Source organism: Numenius arquata, chromosome 9 (genome assembly GCF_964106895.1).
Source record: "Numenius arquata chromosome 9, bNumArq3.hap1.1, whole genome shotgun sequence".
Lineage (NCBI taxonomy): Eukaryota > Metazoa > Chordata > Aves > Charadriiformes > Scolopacidae > Numenius > Numenius arquata.
In genome coordinates, this window is record NC_133584.1 from 54007829 (window position 1) to 54029156 (window position 21328).

General features: G+C 45.5%; 1 protein-coding gene across 1 annotated transcript in view; it reads left to right on the forward strand.

Annotated features, from left to right (window-relative positions):
* Positions 1-18590, forward strand: part of KLHL29 (kelch like family member 29) — a 244924-nt gene extending 226334 nt beyond the window's left edge. The window contains exons 11-12 of the mRNA XM_074153745.1: positions 5735-5879; positions 17726-18590. Coding sequence (XP_074009846.1) covers positions 5735-5879; positions 17726-17909 — 329 coding nt within the window. The 3' untranslated portion in view covers positions 17910-18590. The remainder of the gene's footprint in view (positions 1-5734; positions 5880-17725) is intronic.
* The last annotated feature ends 2738 nt before the right edge of the window (positions 18591-21328 follow it).

Genomic DNA, 21328 nt, shown 5'->3' on the forward strand with positions numbered 1-21328 from the left:
CTGTGCAGAGGAGATACGGAATGGGGTCCAATAGCAAGTCCACGCAGCTCAGCCCCTGCTTTCTTCTGCCTGGGCTTCTTCTAGGCTTAAGCAGCGAATTCACTCCCAGTTTCCATTTGTTCTTTAGCCTTCACCTGCCAGGAGGTGTTGGGACATGGATGCTTGCGTGCAGTAGGTATGACACTAGGCTCACCAACATGTTGCACATGGATGCTGTGGTAGCCTCTGGGCAGGTGTTGATTGCACACATCCATGTTTGGAGATTCCATTCCAACACTCCAAGATGTTCCCCATCCTTTGACCCGCTTCAGTCATCCCTGCCTTTGGAGCCAGCAGGTGTTCCTGCAGCAGCACAGCCCACAGCTTGATATTACTGGAATAATGGAGCTTCCCAGGGCTTTCACACTGCATGTTTTTGATAAACCACCTTGCACTTCCCCTCCTTTTGTTTTGAACTGTAAGAAGTTTGCTACTGTCGAGGCAAAGTCCTACAACAGTAAGTGAACCCAGGCTATGTACTTGCAACACCCGCCTTCCCATTTCTTGCCAGGCTGTCCTACATAGCTCTGCTAAAAATGTATTTCATGCCCAGCTTCCTGAAGTTTGTCTTATTTAACAAGATGGCCATAGACATGATGAAGTCAGTGATTGTAAGGAAGCCTAATTATCTTGTCACTGCCTTTTAGTTCGTTTTGTGTCTTCATGCCAGGGCACTAAAATACACCTTTTTTGATACCCTAAATGCACAGTGTCTGTACTGGTGGAATTAGAAGTTTTTATTAATGTTTCTGGACTGTAAGAAAAATAGTGTTTAAACATCACCACTATTAAATTTTAAAATCTGGTAAGAACTATGGAAATACAGAGGTCAAAGATCTAGGAGCATTTTTGGTATCTAATCCAAGTATCTAGTTCCTCACCATGCTGTTTACTCCTGCAGTGATATGTCCGGCCAAAGTGGGACGATAACAGAGCTAAGATTGCAAGAAATATTTGGAAAACAGCATTAGCGGCATCTGTGCATTTTTACTGCACTGTTCCATGGCTTTTTCTGGTTAAAGTGCATAATGTTTCCCATGACTTTATTTTTAGACTTTACAAGAAAACTCAGATGTATGTCTTGGCCTGTCTCTCTCCGCAAGGCCAATAGTTCAGTACCCGTGTGTGGGTTTGGCTGGCTCTCACCTAGAAGTCTCAAAGCAACGAGAGTTTCTTCTCATCCTTCAATGTATTTGCCTTAAGTGTTTTTCCCACTAGTGAGCTTGAATTTTTCTTTCCTTTGTCTCACCCACTTCTCCTCTATATTTGCCGTATCCTCTATTCAGAATGGTTTTTTCCACTCCTTGATGTGTTCCCCTCGCACACACTCACTCTGTCCCCTGCCCAGCAAAGTCAGTATTTTTGTGTTTGCCCTTTAGCAAACGTCCTCCCTTTCACTTCCTACCTCAGCTTCATCTGTGTGGCCATGCTTTGTCCACTCTCTTCAGTTCATCAATGTTTTGCCTGTAAATTTGACACTGAAATTGCCCCAGGTGGAACTGGGGAGGAGGTGGAAGCAGGAGAACTGGGAAGCAGGTGGAACTTCCTCTTTGGCACAGGGCATCCCCTGCCATGGACAGACAAAATGCAGCGTTTGCAAGTGAGCATGGTCAACTTTGGGGTCTCTGAGGAGGGGAACCTCAAGGGTCATTGGGGGAACCATAGGGCCCCGCCATCGGTTGTGTAGTTATGAGAACTCGGCTAACAGGAGAGCACCGTGCCAGAAGGGCTGACATCCGAGAGCCCACTGTTAATTGCAGTATCTGCACTTGGGCCTCACAAGCAATGTGAAGGATCAGACCGCAGTCTCCAGGCAGCCGAGGGTCGTTATCTTATCCATTACTATGCCATTCTTGAGCTTGTCTGCATAGTATTCAGGGAGGGGAAGAGGCACTTACTATTAAAATGGATTTAGTTTCTATTAATTAGTCTCCTTTCTCCAATCTGCTTCATCATATGCATCAGCCCCCAGCTCCGGCCACCCCTGCCTGCAGGGAGACCTTTCAGTTGGCGTTATATCTGGACTGGTGGCATGCCTGCATTTCTTCCTCCTGATAAAAATGTTTGACTAGCTTGGTTTTAATAACCTTTTTCTATATGAAGTGCTGCTGCCATTCATTGTAATGCCACTTCAGTCTCTGACCGAGTGCTTTACTGGAAGGCAACGTAAGATCTTTAAGCAATCATGAAAGGGAAAGCAGAACTGTGCTACTTGACCATATAACGTAGCGAGAGATACGAGAGCCATGAAACACATCACAGACAGCACGCTGTCGTTATTCAGTCAGGAGAACACCAGTAGGTTAAATTATCAACCCCATGTGAAGTACACCTCCGGCTCAAGGATTGTCATTGAGTGCATACCCCTTCCCACAATGACCTGTCACTAGAATAGAAATACTTGTATATTTTCCTATGGCAACAGCAAAGGAGAATGATGTTATGATGTTATCCACTTGGAGAGAAGAGTAGCTTTTATCTATTATTTCCTTTACATTTTTTCTGCCTTTTAATCTCAAGTGTGCTTGCTGTCCTGGACAAATCCCATTTCAGATTTTCCAGCCTGAAATGGATTACTATATCCGACAGCCCCAGCAGTTGAATTTTGGAGGGGAAAGGAGGCTGTTTCTCTGTTTTCCATGCTCTCTCCCCTCTCTTCATTCCCTCCAGCAGACTTTGAAATAACCAATGTCCCTGCTGTATCCCATAGAAACCTCTGACCCATAGGAGCTCATGTTCACGCCCAGTAGCTTGCACCAAAAAGCCCAACCAGAACATGCTTTTGCGTCATTAGGCTCCCCAGTCACCCACCTCACACTATGAGCATGTTAAGGACATAGAGCAGCAACAGAAGTTGGAGTCTCCTGAGTGTTTGCATGAGATTTCCAAGCCCTGGAAAGGACAACCACAAGGGAAGAGTGTGGGTAGCACCTGGAGTGAAGTAAGGGTAAAGACTGAAGGTGGTCATCCACACCTAGGTAGCCGGAATGAGTTCTCCAAGCTCCCTGTATCCATGAACAATTTCTGCCTCCATGGTAACAAAACAAAAATAAAACCCACTGTTTTCTCTCTACTTGTCTCTGGAGGGGTGTCCCTCGTGTCTTTCTGCCATATCTTCATCACGATCAGGGTACTGTTTGCTGTGAACTTCTCTAATCCTGAAAGAAACAGCAGAGGTTTCTCTGTCTCAGGCTTACTTTATATCAATTTATGAAATTGTAGCTAAAGCCAAAAGCAGTAAAAAGACAACAGATAGGTATGCATTGAAAAATTGATGAGAATCAAACACAATTGCTTCTCAAAAAAAAAAAAAAAAAAGAAAGAAAAAGAATATCAGGCTGGCTGTCTATTTAAAAGAAAGGAAAAAAAAAAAAGACTCGCTATAAAAATAACCAAAGGGGTTTCCCTCTCTTTCTTTAACAAAAAGGAATGTGAAGTCAGTGATTCAGTCTCCTGAGAAGTCACTCTTTCTGCCTTGAGGGAGCCCCAAATAATTTCCCTGTAAGATTTGGGAGCCGAGTTCTTTTTTTTTTATGCGAGAGTTTCATTCTCCTGCAAAACAGTGCTAGTCAAAGAAAAAAAAAAAAAAACACACAGGAAGATGTGATAATTAAATATGGAAAATTTCTGATGAGTGTCTTAACTGGAAAAAATGTCACATATGCAAGTCTGATTTGGAAAGGGATGCGAGACGGGTTGTTAGGACAGATAAGTCTTTCTGATGAATTATAGTGGCTTAGTGGCACCGAGGAGAAACTGAATACTCCTTGTTCTATTTTCTGGATGAATTAGTTTCTTCCCATCTGTTCCCAAGGATCAGTGACATTTTCCTAATACATCCGCGTTTTTTTGACATATGCCTGTAGATACTCAGCGTAATAGGAGCCCGACTTTAACCCATAACATGTTTTGTCTGTTTGCATGCCGGGTGCTGTACCCCCACCCATCCCCCGGGGCACCCACCGATGTGGGGTGAGCTGAACTGAGCCAGACCACCCCATGGCCATGCTGGAACAGCAGCAGACACCACAAAGCCATTATTTTCCTTCTGGCTTAACCAGTTCAAACCCCAGTTAAGGAAATGATCTCTCTTCTGGAGAAATTCATCAGCTTTTACCTTAACTCATGTCAAATTAAATCTCTTGTTAAATATTTAATGGAATAAGGTGGTTTTTACAAGAACCTCAGGGTTACAACGCCAGCTGTGCGAGAGGTAAGCAAATGCCAAAAGTAAAGCTGCTGGGGCTGGGTTAAGCCCATCTCTTTCTGTCTTCCTAAAAGGACACAGTCAGAGTTTTTTAGATCTGAGAAGAACATAAAGACCCCTTCAACGTTATGTAGAGGCCGTTACCAGAGATGTAAGGGCGTAGTAGAGATGATATCGCATCTCCTCTCCAGCGCGCTGCCCTCACTCCCCACGCTCGGGAGGAGGGTTGCAGGGGCTGAAGCTGGCAAGAATATGTCCAGGCTGGTTCTCCACTGGAGATGCAAGAGAATCGCCCTTTGCTGAGCATATTAAAATGCAGATTTTGGAGAGGCTTTAACATGGTTGGACTAGATGATCTGAAAGGTCCCTTCCAATCTAGACAATTCTATGATTCTATGGTTCTATATAGCTACATATGGATAATTTTTATAGAAGTGTCCCCTGGCACCAGAGTAACCACCCAGGCAACATTTGCTTCACGCCCCAAAGGGCTCAGGCACTTGCTTCTTAGAGAAACTGGTTGTGAGGCTTATTTTAACTCAAATAAAGCAATGTATTTTCCCGTCTTTTGTTCCCAGACACTGCTGATTGGTTTCACTGAAATGTTGATTAAAAAAACCTGTATCGCATCAAGACAGACACCATCATGAGAAATTTCAGCCCAACTGGCTCATACTTAATAATGTGCATATGGCATGCTAGCAGCATAAGGGACAAGTCAGCTAATTAAATTAGAATTATTTTAGTTGATAATTTATGGTTGATTTTACCAATATTTCTAATAATGCCGCAGCTAACACAAGAATTTTAAAGCATCCTTGGAAACTCTGATTGAACCTGACTTAGGATAAGGGACTGGCGTAATTTCAAACCCCAACCTCACACAGTTCGTTGCTAAAATACAGGACTGCTTGGAGGTACACACACACCTGAAAATAAAAATGCAGGTGAATTTACGAGACAGATGAAGGGGGGAAAAAAATGGGTCTTGGAAAATCTTCTGGATTATGTGGGTGACCTTCACACAAGCAAAAGCAGAATACAAAAGAGAATCAACTCTTGGATATTATTAAGGGTGTCTCTGCACTGTGGGTTTCTTCTGTACTTAGCTGCTGCACAGCCATGGGAAGCATCTGAGTTAAAATTTGAAGCAATTCAAAATTCTGAAACAACTTGACATCTTAATTTCATATGTAAGAGTGGAGCTTTCACGGTGACTCCATTAGGCTTCCGGAGAGGATAATTGTACTTTACCAGTTTAGAGGGAGGTGCATACTGGGGCATGAAGGACTGATGAACTTTAAAAGTGCCTTTGAGAACTTAGAGAGAGAAGAACAAAACCAGGAAAGGTTTCCTCATTTTTCTTTCCCTAGCCTTGGAGGTTTAGAGAAACGTGACTTATCTGTAAATAAGGGGAATGTATAAATAAAAAAAACAGTCTCTAAACCTAAGCTTAAAACTGATCTCAGTGTTGCTTTCCATTGACAGATAACAAATATGCTCCTGCAGTCACTCTCAATGGGTTCATCTTTATTCTTGGAGGAGCTTATGCACGAGCAACCACCATCTATGACCCAGAAAAAGGCAATATTAAAGCAGGTCCCAACATGAACCACTCCAGGCAGTTCTGCAGGTGAGAAAAACCATTAAAACTGAATTACTGGTGCCTTAACATTTTCTGCTGATAAATAAGCTAATGCTACCTAACAGTGAAGGGGAGAGGGGAAGGGAGGTGTGTACCACCTGGGGGTTTGCCTCATCTCTTTTTTCATACGTGTTCAGGGGCACAGCATTTCCCAAAGTACACATCCAGGACCCTGCTATGGTTCCCGCCTGTCTTCACATTCAGGCGCGATGGATCGCAGGGAGGGACGTGTGTTGGGCTCCTCCAGCAGACTACAGGAACATTTCTTTCCTCAGTTTGCCATGTGTAACCGGAGGATGACAAATATCTGCTGTAGGAGAGGACACCATAATGTGGAACGCGATTTTGCCAACTAGCTAAAAGATCCTTGAAAGAAAAAAAAATACTGAGTAAGCACCACACACTGATATTAATTATTATTTATTACGTGCTTTTGATTGCTTTTTGGGCTCACTTCCCCGATCCCAGGCACAGACAGGTTTAACAAACTTTGGCTGACAAAAATAAAACTTGGCACCCATGGCAGGTACTGGCAGCACTTGAAGGCCTTTTAAAAAGTATTACGTGGCTGTTACAGAAAGACAGGCTTGTTTCGGGCTTTTTGCAGCGCCAGCCCCTCGCAGAGCAGGTCCCCGCACTGGGGACTGGCCAGGCTATCGGTTTCACGGGGAAAAGCCATCGCTGGTCCTCGCACGGCGCCGCGGGCACTGGGTGAGGGATTGTTATCGACGCCTGATGCAGCAGCGTCTTGAAGCACTGAGCAAAAGCAGGGCGAAGGGGTTGTGCCACGGCAAAACACTGGCCGGGGTGGGAGGAGAAGCAGCGACGGGGCAGCAGCCAGGCCCACAACGGACCCGCATCTCCAAAACGTTCAGCCAAGAGCTCTGCGCCTTGCCCCAGGGGTGGCCCTGCTCCCCATCCTAAGGTTGAAAATCGCCTCCATGTTTTACCTTATTGCATTTAACCTTACACTTCGGTGGAGAAAAATTCTTCTTAAGAAAGCATGCCTGGTTTCTCTCTTTTTGCTGTTTTTTTTCCAGATTTTCTCTTTTTTTTTTTCCCTTTTCTTTTATTAATTTAAGGAGCGCCCTCTCTTGGCTGCTGAAGCATATTTTGTTGTAAGCAAAGGGGTCAGAGCAGCCGACTCGGTCCTGGGCGGCTGCGGCCGTGTGCATCCCGGCTAAGGTCAACTCTCCCTTCTCCCATCCAAAGCAGGATGAGGAGGAGCCTGCAGTGCTCAGGCAGATGCTAATGCTATTTTACTCCCAAAAACCAGAAACAAAGGGTACAATGCAGCTCAGGATTAGAGCCCTAACCAGTAAAATTAAACGCAAGGGGCTTGTACATTTGATACATTCCCGTATCGTCCCATAGAGAGACATGAGCTGCTCCTTGAACATCTCTGTTTCATAAAACATAACCAAAAAATCTGTTAATTATGCATCTGGAATACACTACAAGAGAAATTGCAGTGTCGTGGGTGATTTCAACCAGGGGCTGTTGGCTGAGCATCTCACCCGAAAACTTCCCAAGGTTTCTAACATGAAGGGATGCTTTGCTCTGCACCCCGCAGAAGGGAACCCATTGGGAAACCTTCTGATGGACCAAGGAGAGTAAACTGGTGACCTAAATATTAGCTGCTGCTTAGGCAGTGTAATAAACTGGTTTTAAGTAGAATATGACACCCATCAGCAAAAAGTAACTTCAAACTTTTAAGTTTTTTTTTTTTTTTTCCAAAGCCTAAGCAACAGTGGACTGGAAACCTACATTTATAGTGGGATGGTCACCAAAAAGGGAATAGTTCAATACCTCTTAATTGGATGCCAAAAAAAGGCACACTTTCAAAATTTCTTAAATGCGCTAGGAAAAATATTTCAGCCAAAAGGGAATGTAAAACCTTTGACAAAAGCTAAACAAATTGGTATGTATGGAAATAGGGAAAACGGGGGGTTAGAAGTAACAAATAGGTTAAAAACTGGCTACTGCTACAAGATGCTGGGGGAACCAGGGCAGTACTAAGGGCTAAGAAAGGCATTTTAAACCTTTTGGGATCAATTTTGTAATTTTAATCAGTTATAAAACCATTGCTGATAAGGCTGATGAGGTAGCAAAGTGTAGCACAAACCAATCGGACGGGTATTTCTCATCTGTATTCAGAAGGGAGCAAGAAGGTTTGGTTCCATACTCTGCTGCGAGGGGACCAGAAACGGTCACCGTTGGCAGCGAGGAAAAATGGGAACGAAAAAGGTCAGAAATTAAGTTCTCAAATCAGGCAACCCAGTCATCTTGGAGGCAGGCGTCTTTAGAGACTTCGCTGAGAAGCTGTTTGAACCACTAATGTTGATTTTTAATAACTTTTACAGTTCAGGATGGATCAGGGCACTGCCAAAGTGTTTCCATATTTTGAAAAGGTGAAAAGGAGAATTTTAGTGCAGTAATTAATTTTGCAAAGTACCAACGTCAGGCTAAGTGGCCTCACTTAGCCTGATGTTGGTGCTCTGCAAAATACCGGAGTGGTTAATTTGGGATTTCATCAACAAATAACGAGATACTAATAATATAATGAATAGCAATCAAAGCGCTTTCCCGGAAAATGGGCCTTGTTAAGCCAACCTGTTGTCTTTTTTGCTTTTTGGGGGGGATTTTGTTCTTTGTTTTGGTTTTTAATAAAACACGCATGGCTGCTAAAGACAACTGTGATGCTGTAATATACTGCGATTTCTCCAAGGTATTTGGCTGGTATTATATGGAATTAACAAGGCACACATTAGAGAGATTAAATCTGCTTCACTGACAGATCTCAAAATGTAGTTGTTAATGAGCAGATATCATTGAGCAAGGCCACCGGTAGCAAGCATTGATTCTTCTTCAATGCTATTTAATATATCTACCAACAATCCAGGTAATCGAAAATCTCCCCTGGTAAAGGCTGCAGGTGGTATAACACTTGGTGGCTTAAAAAAATATTACAGAAGGAGCTATTCTAGCCAGTTATCTGCATGTCTCGGTTAGATAGTCTCGAGTTCGCAGCAGGCTTTTAAATGCAAAGTACTACATGGAGGAAGCACAGTCGTGAGCCCTACTGCCCAGCCCGGCTGCCTAAGCTCCCCTGAGAAAGCCAGGCACTCGCAGGAGGACATAAAGGTGGCCACTCGGCGCTACACAACGCGAGCTCTCAGCGCAATGGGGTGGATAAAAGGTCGGTTCAATGTTGGATGTATCGCAGGAGCCCTAACACCCAAATGGAAACAGCTGGGAAGAGCGAGCGCTGCTGCGTACGGCGCTGGCGAGATGAGCACAGGCCTTGGGTCCGCCCGTCGACACGTGGAAATATCAGCAGAAGTTCAAAGGGAAGCTGCAAAAATGACCCCGGGTTGCAAATCAGATCTTTGACGTGAAATTTCAGGAGTTTATCAAAGAAAGGCTGAGAGGTGACTCGGTCACTGGGAGCAAATGGAAAAGCTTTCAGTCTGGCAGACAAAGGCGTAGCGGGTTAGAAGGGCTAGAAAGTCAAGTTACACATCTCAGCCTTGAAGTGAGGCACTTTCCCAACAGCAAGGATAATTAAACAGTGAACCAGCAAGGGAGGGGGCGAACACTGGGTGTTCTTAAGAGGAGATTAGATAAGTTTCCAAGAGAGATACTGCCTGGGGAGAAGTCCATGGCCTGCGTATACACAACCTCAGATTAACTAAGCACAGAGCTCCCTTCTGACCTTAGCCTAGGAATCTATAAACTCCTCATTCCGCTCATTAGCATGGATCACAAAAAACATGGCTTAAAAGCAGCAACATAAACAACTTAAAAATTAACTGTGTGCTATTGATCTCCTCTCGCCAGGAATCACTCGATACCAAATTTGCTGGGAAAAATCTTGACCGCATCACTTTTCTTTTTATCTGCACTGTTTCTACACCCTAGTGAGTAGGGAGCGTGATGGCTTCGAGGACAGGGAAAAGAAAGGTGTGTGACAGTCCCCACGTGAAAAAGTCAAGGTCCATTCAAATGGTTTTAATATCAAGTTAAATTACTTTTAATGAAAAAAATTAAATGACTCAGGTCTCCAGCTCACAATCAACAGAAGAGCAAATTAAGCATCATTTTCAGATTAAGCCCAGCCTGATGGAAGTCGGTCAGAAATTTGTGTTGTCCTGGAATTAACCGTTTAAGGGATGGTGCCAAATGGGCAAAGAGCTGTAACAGGCCTGAAGTGTTTTAAAATTCGCTGAGAGTTCACACGTGGATCTTGAACATCTTCCACGCGACGTGTAAGGGTGAGGAAAATATTTGACATTTCCCAAACATCACACAAGCGTGTCCTGTTTGCCACATGGGCACCTTGGTTTGGCAGGTCCTGTTCATTTGTGGGATCTTTGGATGTGGAGGCAGCAGCTGACAGGGATGAAGAGCCGAGACGGTCACACCTTGCTCTGCTGGACACTACCTCCAGAAGGACTTGCCAAGATATCCCTGCCCTCCAGCGCTGGAGAGTCTTCCCTTTGCAGGCAGGCGCTCTCCCTTCCCTCCATGCCCTTCAAGAGTCGATTTTTCCACGAGCAAAAAGAACACTGAATGCGTTTCTGTGCATGATTAAAAATTCCATACTCTGCTTGCTTAGGATGCAGGCGGCGTGCAAACAGGCGTGTGCTACAGAGAGCCTCCATGGGGCAACAGCAGCAGCGTGATGGTGCCAGCAATAATTCCAGAGCAGCTAATTTAGTACCAGCAATTCCCAACAGACACCAGAAAAGCATTTTCTTCCTCCTCCTCTGACTGTTAACCAGTAAGATTTATTAGATGGTTCTGCCGAATGGAAATCTTTAATAAAACTTCGACTCGGGCAGAACAGCACAAAACCAGGGTCGGCTTGTGGATTTTTTTTTTCCCTCTTCTTTTTAAATAAGCCCTTGTTCTTGAACAGTGAAGCATGGTGACTCCTGTGCTTAACTGCCAGGCATTGCTAATGTACAGCACCAGCCGCAGACTCCCCCAGATGATTCCTTTCCTCGTTGCAAAGTTTGTGGTAACTCCAGGCGCTGGAAGGGGTGAGAGCAGAGCTTGTTTGGATGGATATTCCCAGGTGAAGCTATTACAGAGCACGGTTCCTTAATGGCCGCGCACTTCTCGAGCCTGCAGAGGTGAAGGCTGAGCTGTTCAGCAGGCAGCATTTGCAGCTGGAAGCGTTTGCGGTCCAGAAGGGAAAACCAAAAATCTTCCAGCATATCTGGAAGGAGACGTGTGGCTGGGCCTGTGCTCCACGGACAGCGGATGAGAACTGCCGCGCCAGACTCGCAGCAATAATTTCTGTAGCGGTTTATGACATGAAGGATTTCGATGTGCATTAAAGCGTAACTGATACAGACAGAGCACTTGGGCTGTTACTGATGTGCGACGGACTTTGGAATAAAACATTGCTGGTTTGCAGCAATAAGTAACAATGCCACATGATGGTTTTGGATCATTAGCAAGGGAAAGTGCTCATGGAATAGGGGAGAATACAACTGGAGCTTGGCCAAAACACCCACACTAATAATCCCGCTCCAAGAAGTGGCATGATATCCTCCTAATTGACCATGACTAATCTAGACCCTCATTTATCCATCTCATTGTAAAGATGACACCTCTGGCAGTACGACTTGGCCACCCGAGCTCCAGCCCTCCCGAACACAACAACCTGGCTGCCACCCCAGCCGCAAACAGCCACGCAGGTTGTCAGCACCCCACCAGGCTTGGGAGAACGCTTTGGCACCCGGAGCACCACCACCCACGGAGATGCCTTTCACTTCGGCGTTACAAACCCCCATGCAGGTTTCACTAAAAGGTCCCTGGTTTAAGCAAAAGCTTCCGGGGCGCTTTGCAGCTCTGCCCAGCACCGCACCGAGCTGCTTCCCGCGGCACATGGTGCCCTGCAGGCTTCTCTATCCTATCACCCACCCAGGCGACAATTCAGTTCCACCTCCAGGAAAACCCTCCCGAAATCTTAGGGCAAGAATGAAATTCATCCATTGCTAAATGCACTGATTTTTATTTTTCTTCTTCTAGGCAGAGCCTGTGTCTATCTAACTGATCATATTTAATAACCTTGATGGAACTGCTCCAAATAAATTAGTGAGCGCGTGTGCCTGCACAGGCAGGAGCGAGGAGGGAGAGGAGCTTTGTTTGTGGAGTCAGAAGATATTAAGTTTCAGGGAATCAAAACAACATGCTAATTCAGCTGTTTCAAATCTCTTCTACAATCCTAGATATTACAATATAGGATTTATTTTTTTTTTTCTTTTTAACATTTCCTGATAAGGCTGATGTGATCCTTAGGACTAAGCAGGAAATTTAAAAATAACAATAATCAAAATTAAGGAATGCTGCTGGTAGTCCCACTGCTTGGTGCTGCGGCCAGCCATCACAGCTGGGAGAGGGAAGGGCTGGAGCAGGAGGTCCCAGGCACTTAGCTCTCAAAGGCTGCAGAAGAGAGACGGTGACATCCTCCCCTTCGAGTTGATTCCAACCTACTGCCCATCAGGAGACTTCCACTGTAAGATGCTTCTGAATGAAAAACGGAGGGTCCATAACACCCTTGGTGGGAAGTGGCCACCAAACCAATGGCAGCTGAGTTGCCTGAGCAGGGCACCTGCTGAAAGCACCCCCAGCTCGTTTGTGCTGAGCCCTGGTGCCCCACACCTGAGCTGGAGCATGAGCAGATTTGCTCACATGTGATTAAAAGTCGATTAAAAAGCAATGCAAAGTCAAATGCAGCAACGACGGCAAATCAGATCCTGAGCTGCATCTGCAGGGGCGTTACTGGCAGAGACAGAGATGTGATCGTTCCACTCAGTGCTTGTCAGGCCACACCTGGAGTACTGTGTCCAGTTATGGTCCTCACAACTCAAAAAAAGATGTGGACAGACTGGAGGGGGTCCAAAGGAGGGCCACGAAGATGATCAAAGGGCTGGAAAACCTGCCCTGTGAGGAAAGACTGAAGGAATTAGGTCTCTCTTCCCTGGAGAAGAGAAGGTTCAAGGGACATCTCATCACAGTATGCTGTGGCTAAAAGGAGAACGGAGGCTTTCTTTTCGCAAGAAGCCACACGGAGGAGACAAGGGGCAACAGGTACAAGTTGCACCAGGAGAAGTTTCATCTCAATATAAGGAAGAAATTTTTTTACAGTGTGAACAGTCACTCGGACAACCTCCCCAGGGTTGTGGCGGAGTTCCCATTGCTGGAGGTTTTCAAGATGGGATTGGACAGGGTGCTAGACAATCTTAACAAGGCTCTATTTCTTACAAAAGGTTGGACCAGATGGTCTTTTGGGGTCCCTTCCAGCCTGGGCTGTCCTATGAGTCTGTGATTCAATGATTGGCTTTTTCTATCGAGTCATTTAATGGCCAGCTGTCAGAGAGGGATCTTCTCTGCCTGTTTGCTCAATCTGGGGAAGAACTGCAAGGTGGGTAGGCAGAGAGGAGATTTAAAGGGTGTTCAGATCACACAAGCACTCCAACCACGGGCAGCCAGGTCCCCACCAGCCCTTGGTGCCCTTCAGCCTCATTGGGATTTCCTTAGGATCGTGATTCTTAGCTTTGTGGAGGTCAGCAGATGGACCGGACTAGCGGTGGCAGTGTCGGGGGACAGTTACAGTATGATCCTCTGACACTGCTCACGGTTTGGGCAATAAAGGAGACCCCGGCACCGCGGGTGACTCAGCTGCAGGGCTATAGGTGAGGCCTCTCTCGTAAAGGGCAGTAGTTACCCGGGAAGCGGGGTCGTTAGCCTGCAGGCTAATAATTTGCAAAATGTTGAAATGTATTTTCCTAGAAGGAGTAGATGAAGTGACCTCCATCTCGATGCCGATCACCCTGGGGCGTGCTGCCGGAGAGACGGGGGTCCCGCTGCCCCCGAAGCTGGGGAGGGTTTGCGTCCCCGCAGCCAGGCTCTGCGGCGCGGAGCTTCCTTCCTTCCCAGGCTCTGACAGCCTGTAATCATTTTATCTCGCAGGATTAATGGCACCGAGCAATAAACTCGCATCCTAATTATTGTAATTATTCCTTTCTTTGTACATCAGCCTTGGTAACGATGTTTTTACAGCTGATGGGATGGAAGGGAGGGGAGAAAAGAAATATTGTCACAGTAATGAAGAGAGAGCCATGAGCTTTCCTTTCCACTCGCTTTCCTCAAGGTTTTAGAGCCCACTTGAGTTTCCTATTCCCTAAGGTCCCAGAAATTAGCAGTGATTGTCCTAATACCGCAGAGTAGCAGCAATCTAGGACTAAACTCCTAATTGATCTTAAGTACCTACCTGCCACTTTAGCCCTGGAGATGCCAGAATGTCTCCAAAGTCCCCTGCACACGTAAGTACCCGCTGTGTACTTAGAGCTGCCTGTTTCTCGAGAGCAGGAGTAGCTCGCTGTTTTTCCTAACCTCAGGCATGACTCACAATCGAAGTGTTATGCCAGTGCTATCTACGGGAATTGCACAGGGAGGGGGCAGAAGCTCATCTAATCACCCTTTAAAATTCATGCAGGCTTTCAGAGGGTGGAATTTCAGCATCCGTTTCTTCCCCGACGCATCAGCACCATGATGGGAGGTTACAGTATGAGCTGCTTGTCTCCACCGCTGGCCACGAATGTCTTTCAGTGCCATAGCCCAGGTGCTGGAGAACAAGAGCATCTGCCCACCAGCTGTAACCCCTAATCCAGAGCACGGGGCTGGGGGGAACCCGGAGCCTTTGGGGAAGGTGTGCTTGGCTGCTCTACGGTGGCAGCGGCTCCGGCTTAAGAGTAGCTGCTACTGGAGATGCCACAGAGGAGGCTTTACTAGAAGAAACGTGGGCAGCTAAGATGCTACAGAGGAATTCATGAAGCACCCACGTCCCCATTCGGAGACCTAACACTAGATGCCTAAGGGGGTACCAGGCACTTAAGGCCAGACTTCAGCTGTGCAGCACACAGTCAGCTGGGAAGGGCTGGTGGTTGCTCAGCTGCTGTTCCCAGGGTCACCTACACCGTGGATTGAAAGCTCTTCGCAGAGGGTCCTCCCTCTGTCCGTCCCCTTCTTCCCATCCAGATCAAATGCTCCGTGCAGAGCAGTCTCCTCAGGTAATGAGCATTAAGTATTAGACACGTCCCGTATGTAAATGGCAACAGCCATTAAGGTCCTCTCCTGTGCTGGTGTGAGGTGTGTCATCTACACCAGTGTGTCCACAGCAGAAAATTAAAACTTAGCTGAGGCCATTCATGGGCAGTGGACCTTGATCATCAACACCGATGGAAGCAGCCCCAGGCTCCGTGCTCCACACTGGTATTTCATTTAATTGCCCATTATGGGTAGTTCTGCAGCCAGCTCGCTCTAGGAGATCTTTGCTTTATTTTGGACTTTGTTTGGTTTTTCCCACTTCACCCAAAAAAGTTGCTAAATTAACCCATTTGCTTTTGTTGTTTTTTTTTTTTTTTTGGTCAAGCTTTGAGTAGGGGTGCTTTTTTAATGATCGAGCAGCATTTAATGACTGAGCAAAGCCGCTCTGTACCACAGCCCATCTCTGACACTGGACCCTCCTCCGCCCGGCACATCCCAAACCACATTCCAATTCAAATAAGCTTCCATCTCCTTCAACTTCAGTATTGCAAAACCAAAGTGAAACACAAACAGCAACCACCACCCTGTGGCCTCATTTCTAAGCTCTCACCCTGCTGGTTCCAGCAGCCCCTCCAGCACATCAGGACTGTCTCAGCATGGAGTGGGACTGTCTTCGGGAGGGGGAAGACAGCATGGGGAGGGCCCTGCCGGATCGTGCAAACTGTAACTCCCAGCCTCTCTTGCTTTTAAATAGGAACTTGTTCCATTACAGAAATGGGCTTCCATCCCCCAACAAGTATTTTAAGTCCTAAACCACAGTTGAATTTGCATGTTTGCCCAATTTACTGGGTCAGGTGGTCCTGCCACCTCCGTAGGAACCTCAGCCCTGGCAAGAGTCCCTGCCAGGTGGTGCCTCTGCCGCCAACTCCGGCTCCTCTGGAGGTGGGCTCCTTCTCTTTCAGAGCCGTCTTTCAGGATGACACTTGCTTTCCTCAAGTCCTCATTCTTCCCCGTTTCTCCCTGACGTTTCAGAAATAATTACCAGTGGTTCAGTAAGTTCATTAGCAAACTCCCTCAGGACCCTGGGCTATGTATCATCCAGCCCTGCTGATTTGTGGATAGGTTCTAATCAAGTGTTTCAAGTCTCTCTCTCCTTCCTCCTCCTTTCAGATTAACAGTTATTTTGACAAGATTCTCATTATTTCCTATTTCCTGGCGGTACCCAGGGACTAGGCTTATTTGAGTCCTCACTGTTGTCATTGTGGGTTTATTTTTAACCTCAGGCTCTGCTTCTCCACAAGGACATCAGAGTTTTGTGTTCTTCAGAAACGCGCTACTTTGTTGGTGCCATTTTAGTCTTGGTTAATCCTGGGTCTTCCAGCGCTCTCTGTCTTTTGCCTTTATCACTTTTCATTATTCTTCTTCCTGCTAATTCAAAATTAGCTAAAGAAATTACTTCACTTTTACCAAGCCTACAGGGTTACTACCTTTCTCCAGCTTCTTAGATCTAGGCCACCTTCTTGGCTGCAATTAATTTGTCTTCCTCTCCTTCTTTTTCTCCCTGCTATCCTCCGGCATACACTCTCCAAGTCTCTTTTCCTTCCCAACACAACCATCCACCAGCTGTTCTTGGAAGGGATCCAACTACCAGAAGACCTCTTGGAAGAGACTCCAACCATCAGAAAAAACACTGTCAGCCCCCTCCATCTTAACATCTTTAAATGTTGGGGGGCAAACTCAGGCAGAAAAGCAGAGGGAAGGCAGCAGGGAGAACATGACAGTTCTGCAGAGGCTTTTCCCACCCAGCTGCCTGCTGGCTCCATCGTCCTTCTGCCCCTTCCAAATACATACACGGGAGCCCAGCCCCTCGTTGTCCACCTTCATTAGCACAAAGTGAGTGTCATGCCCTGCACACGATTGCTGGAGAGGCCGAGGGGTTAAGTGGAAGGAGGGGGAACAGATGAGGCTGAAAGGCAATTTTTCTTTCAACTACTTCTCACAGCTCTGCACCTTCCCTCCTAGCAAGAGCCTACGGACCACGGGCTTAGCCCAGCCTCATTATCCTTGATTTGCAAGAGGTGTCTGAGGTCGAACACTTCCATTTTTAAAAAGCAGTAAGGTTCTTTTGTCTTCTTCAGAGGGCAGCATACAGCTCCTCTGCCAAACCCTCGCCTGCACATCCCAACCATCATCTCCTGTGCCCTGGGTTGGCTTTTGACACCAGCCCTCCTGGGTGCGCAAGGAGGACAGGTCAGCAGGACCGCCAGGCCCTGCCACCGTGGAAGGGGCTGAAGCAACAGAGCATTTTTTGGAGGGTTTTTATTTCCCCTTCACAGCATTCATTGATAATTAGAGGAGTAACTTGAAGTGAGGGTTTATTCCAAACAAGGGGGCAGGGACCCCAGATTGCTTGGATTGCTTCTTTGTGTGCGTGGTGTTACAGGGACGTGTGGTCCTGCCACATTTGCTGCAGATCCCGTCCATACGCGGGCTGGAGAAACATCTCACTTGGACTAATTTCTGTTGCTTTAATTAGAGACAACATTTACCTACCCAGAACAAACACAAAAAGGATTAATTTGGGGGAGAAAAAAGGGAGAGGGAAGAGAAATGCCCACACACCTTTATATAGATAATAATAAAAGGTGTGTTCATCGTTTACCCCGTGTTACAAAAGACTGGGTTTGTTCTCATCCTAAAAAGAAAATTGTTGGGTAAGAAGACTAACTAAAACTTTCTTTTTTCTTTTTTTTTTTTTTCAAAAAATGCAGCGCGGTGGTTCTAGATGGAAAAATTTATGCCACTGGTGGGATCGTTAGCAGCGAAGGACCTGCCCTGGGAAACATGGAAGCCTACGACCCCAAAACAAACACGTGGACACTTCTACCAAATATGCCCTGCCCTGTTTTTCGACACGGCTGCGTAGTAATCAAGAAGTACATTCAGAGCGGCTGACGTGGCCCGGGAGCTGGACGGAGAACTGTTTGTACCCGTCGAAAGCGGGCAAGGAGAATACTACTACTTAAGAAACACAGCAAAGCAGCAAAGCAGCAAAGCCAGCCAGTGAACATATTGCTCTAAAGTCTTGAATAGTGTCTACATTGAATGTAGAAAAATCATCCTCACCTTTTGGTGAACAAGGAGCAGAGAGCTCCGTGCTATGTAAGATATTGTAACTTAATAATACGAGGGTGTCACTAGATGTTATAGTGGCACTTGTTCTGGACGTCGGCTTTTGGTCAACCCAGGTGCAATAGAATTTCACTTATTTTTTAAGCTGGGGAAGAGAGGAAAAAAAAAAATAATCTGCATTTTACTTCTAGAGCTCAAGCTTGATTCTTAAAATAACCATGCAGATTAGTTTTACTATTACACTTTAGGCATCAATCTATTTGAAAGGTCAAAGTGTCCTTACCACTTTGATTCCTGCATTTGTTTTTAACAAATACATGCTTTTCAATACCAATGCCTGAGAGAAATCTTGTGTGACAGATGGCTTACGTTGATGTCAGTCTTCCATCAGATCAAAGGAATCTTTCAGTTCTGGAGAGCAGAGCCCAGAGCGGGGGGTGAGGTGGGGACTGGGGGGAAGAAGAATAGCCATTGGTAATAAATTCCATGTAAAATGATGAGGGGAAAAAAAAAAAAGAAAAAAAAAAAAAGGTCTGTTGGGCTGGATGAGTTTCTGCTCCCGGTGACACTTGTGTGGGCGCGTGGGGCCATGCCCGGGGGTGGGGGGGCTTCTAACCTTTTCCTCCCGGTTTCTGCTGATGGGCGAACTTGGCAGCGCTTGATCCCCGTAATACACAATGAGAACGGTTTCAATTCCAGAGGCATTCTCCTGATAAAACTGCTCTTCCCTTCTTCTGATTGGGATCACGTCAAAACACCCAGCCTAGCGTGGGATTGCCACATTTTCAGCGAACGGAGAAGATGCCTCAGTTTTGGCTCTCAACCAAAATCCCTTACATTGGGATTTATGCCACTATCTTTCATGTAAAGTCTCAGAAGTTTTTTTTATTTTATTTTTCAAGTTTCCCCATAGGTGTGGAAACCTTATACTTCTCTTATTTACAGATTTTAAACACACGAGTTTAAATCCCACGGTAGAAAAACACATAGACTTAAGCCCAGTATAAGAGACTTAAAGTGATTACTATGTAGAGTTGTAAGTATATGCACAGCACAGGGGTTATATTTTTATATATATATATTAAAATATTGTCTATCCAGAGAGCATTGTGATGTGGAAATTCTTTATAAATTTATACATAAAAAGGATCAAATAGGAGACGGACCGGGTAATGTAGAGGGGGCAAGGGAAAGAATCTTAAAATTCACAAATAAGAAGTAACCCCAAGCAAAGGATTGCCTGATTTCTTTCCAAGTAGAGGGAAAAAAGTTGCCATACTTGCCTTTGCAGACTCAAATCCCAAATGCCGTGCCCGTAACTCAAGGAGGGTCCTACACAGGGCGTGGGTGAGATCTTACAGTCAATATCTGGTTGAATTTCATACCAAATACGCTAGCCTTTTTATACGGAGGGAGGTCTGCCTACAGCTTCGGGGAAATCAATGCAGATGGTTAGCTAATCATCTTATTTTATTAATAATCCTTTATAAAATAAAAGAAAAAAAAAAAAGGAAATTTGTATCTTGCAGTATTTAAAGAAAAAGTGCTCAAGTCAGCTGAGTCAAGCTGTAGGGTGACTCAAGTCTCTCATTTTGACAGTGAGGTTCCAGCCTTTGTTATGCAGTTGTTTTATTTATTCTTTAAAGATTAAAAAAAAAAAAAATAAGCACAACAAAATTATATACTGGTATGTCATTTAAAGTATTTATGTCAAACAGGGTGCAAGTGTGAACCTAAAGATTGGAGCACAAGTTTCTAACTGCCTGGGGCAGGACTAATTTTAGTGTTGGTGTGTGTCTGCCTCCAAAGGAGGTGCTACCTGTCAACAAGACCTAAACACATTCAACATTTCCAATTTAGCTTATTTCTTCATTTCTCACACTGGAACAAAACTGGCTATTTCTGTGAATAATATTAAAAACAGGGTTATCTGTAATGGTATTGTATATAGTTTATGTTTACTGTTAAGTTCTTGTTATATTATAATAAATATATTTATAGATCTAGATTCAGCATCCAGATTGGATTAATTTTGTCACGACCGACCAAGAGACAGCAGCGCATGAGCAGGGACTTCAGGGCTCACCCAGCCGGGGACAAAAACGGGTTCATTCCATCCACTAGTTTCTTCTCCAAATCCAAAAATTTATAGCTAATATTTAAATGCTCAGTAGCTTCCAAAGCGCTTCCATTCTCATTTCGGAAAAAATTCTTAGCAGTGCTTTTTTGGATTTTATTCAGCAAGACTGGTTCTTCTTCATCTCTTTCCCCAAATTTAATAGTAAGTAAAGAACAAAAGGGCTCAAGATAGTTGAGGAAATGATCCCGAAAAACCACTGATAAACAGCTTTTGTGTGTGTGTGTGTGTGTGTGTGTGTGTGTGTTTTGTTTTAAATGAAAGTCAGGATTTACTGCACGGCTGCTGCCGTGGCTGAAGGCCACTTTTGCCCTATGGTCAGAATTCCTTCGTATCCAGAGCGGGAGCTCTGTACCTCACTGGATACATCTTCCAGAGAGCATTTAAGTGCAACCGTTTCTGGCTCCTTTGATGTTTCATTAGGGTGTCATCTGGGGGTTGTAAAACTGGATGCGGAACAAAGATGAGCCAAATATAACTGCTCTCAGATACCACCGCAGTGAACGTTTCAGCTGGATCTTAGGAGGCAACGTCTCCCCTACACAATAACGGGAAGAACCTAACACGCATTGAAATCGTCTGCGGTTCTTACAGGGTGCATCTATGCAAGTGTTTAAGAGCGTGAGCAGCAGATTTTAAACATTTTAGTTCGGGCGTAGTGGCTGAGGTCGGACAGCCTGGGGAGACGACTAAAAGCCTCGCAATTCAATCCCACCCAAGCACGCTGCAGAAACCCAGCCCAAGCGGAATGAGTTGCCAACCTTTCCATCACCGCTCTGCAGAGATCTCTTACTCGGCGCTAGTCAATAATACCTGGTAGGATGAACAAGACACAGGCTATTTGCTTTACTTGTATGTGGAAATTATTTTAGTTCCCCTCCCGGAAGTTGGCCGAGGGCATTTGCCAAACGAGTCATGTGCACACACACCTGCTCGGAGATTTTTCTTCTTAAAAGCTTGAAGGAATCCAGGGGACAGGCTGGCTCAGCAGCCCGATAAGGATAAAAACTCTTTTGTTCGCTGGTTGACTCTCCCCTGGCTCACCTGGGAAGGGGAGGGATCTCCAAATGGGGCTGTTCGCCGCCCTCAGGTAATCACCTACCCC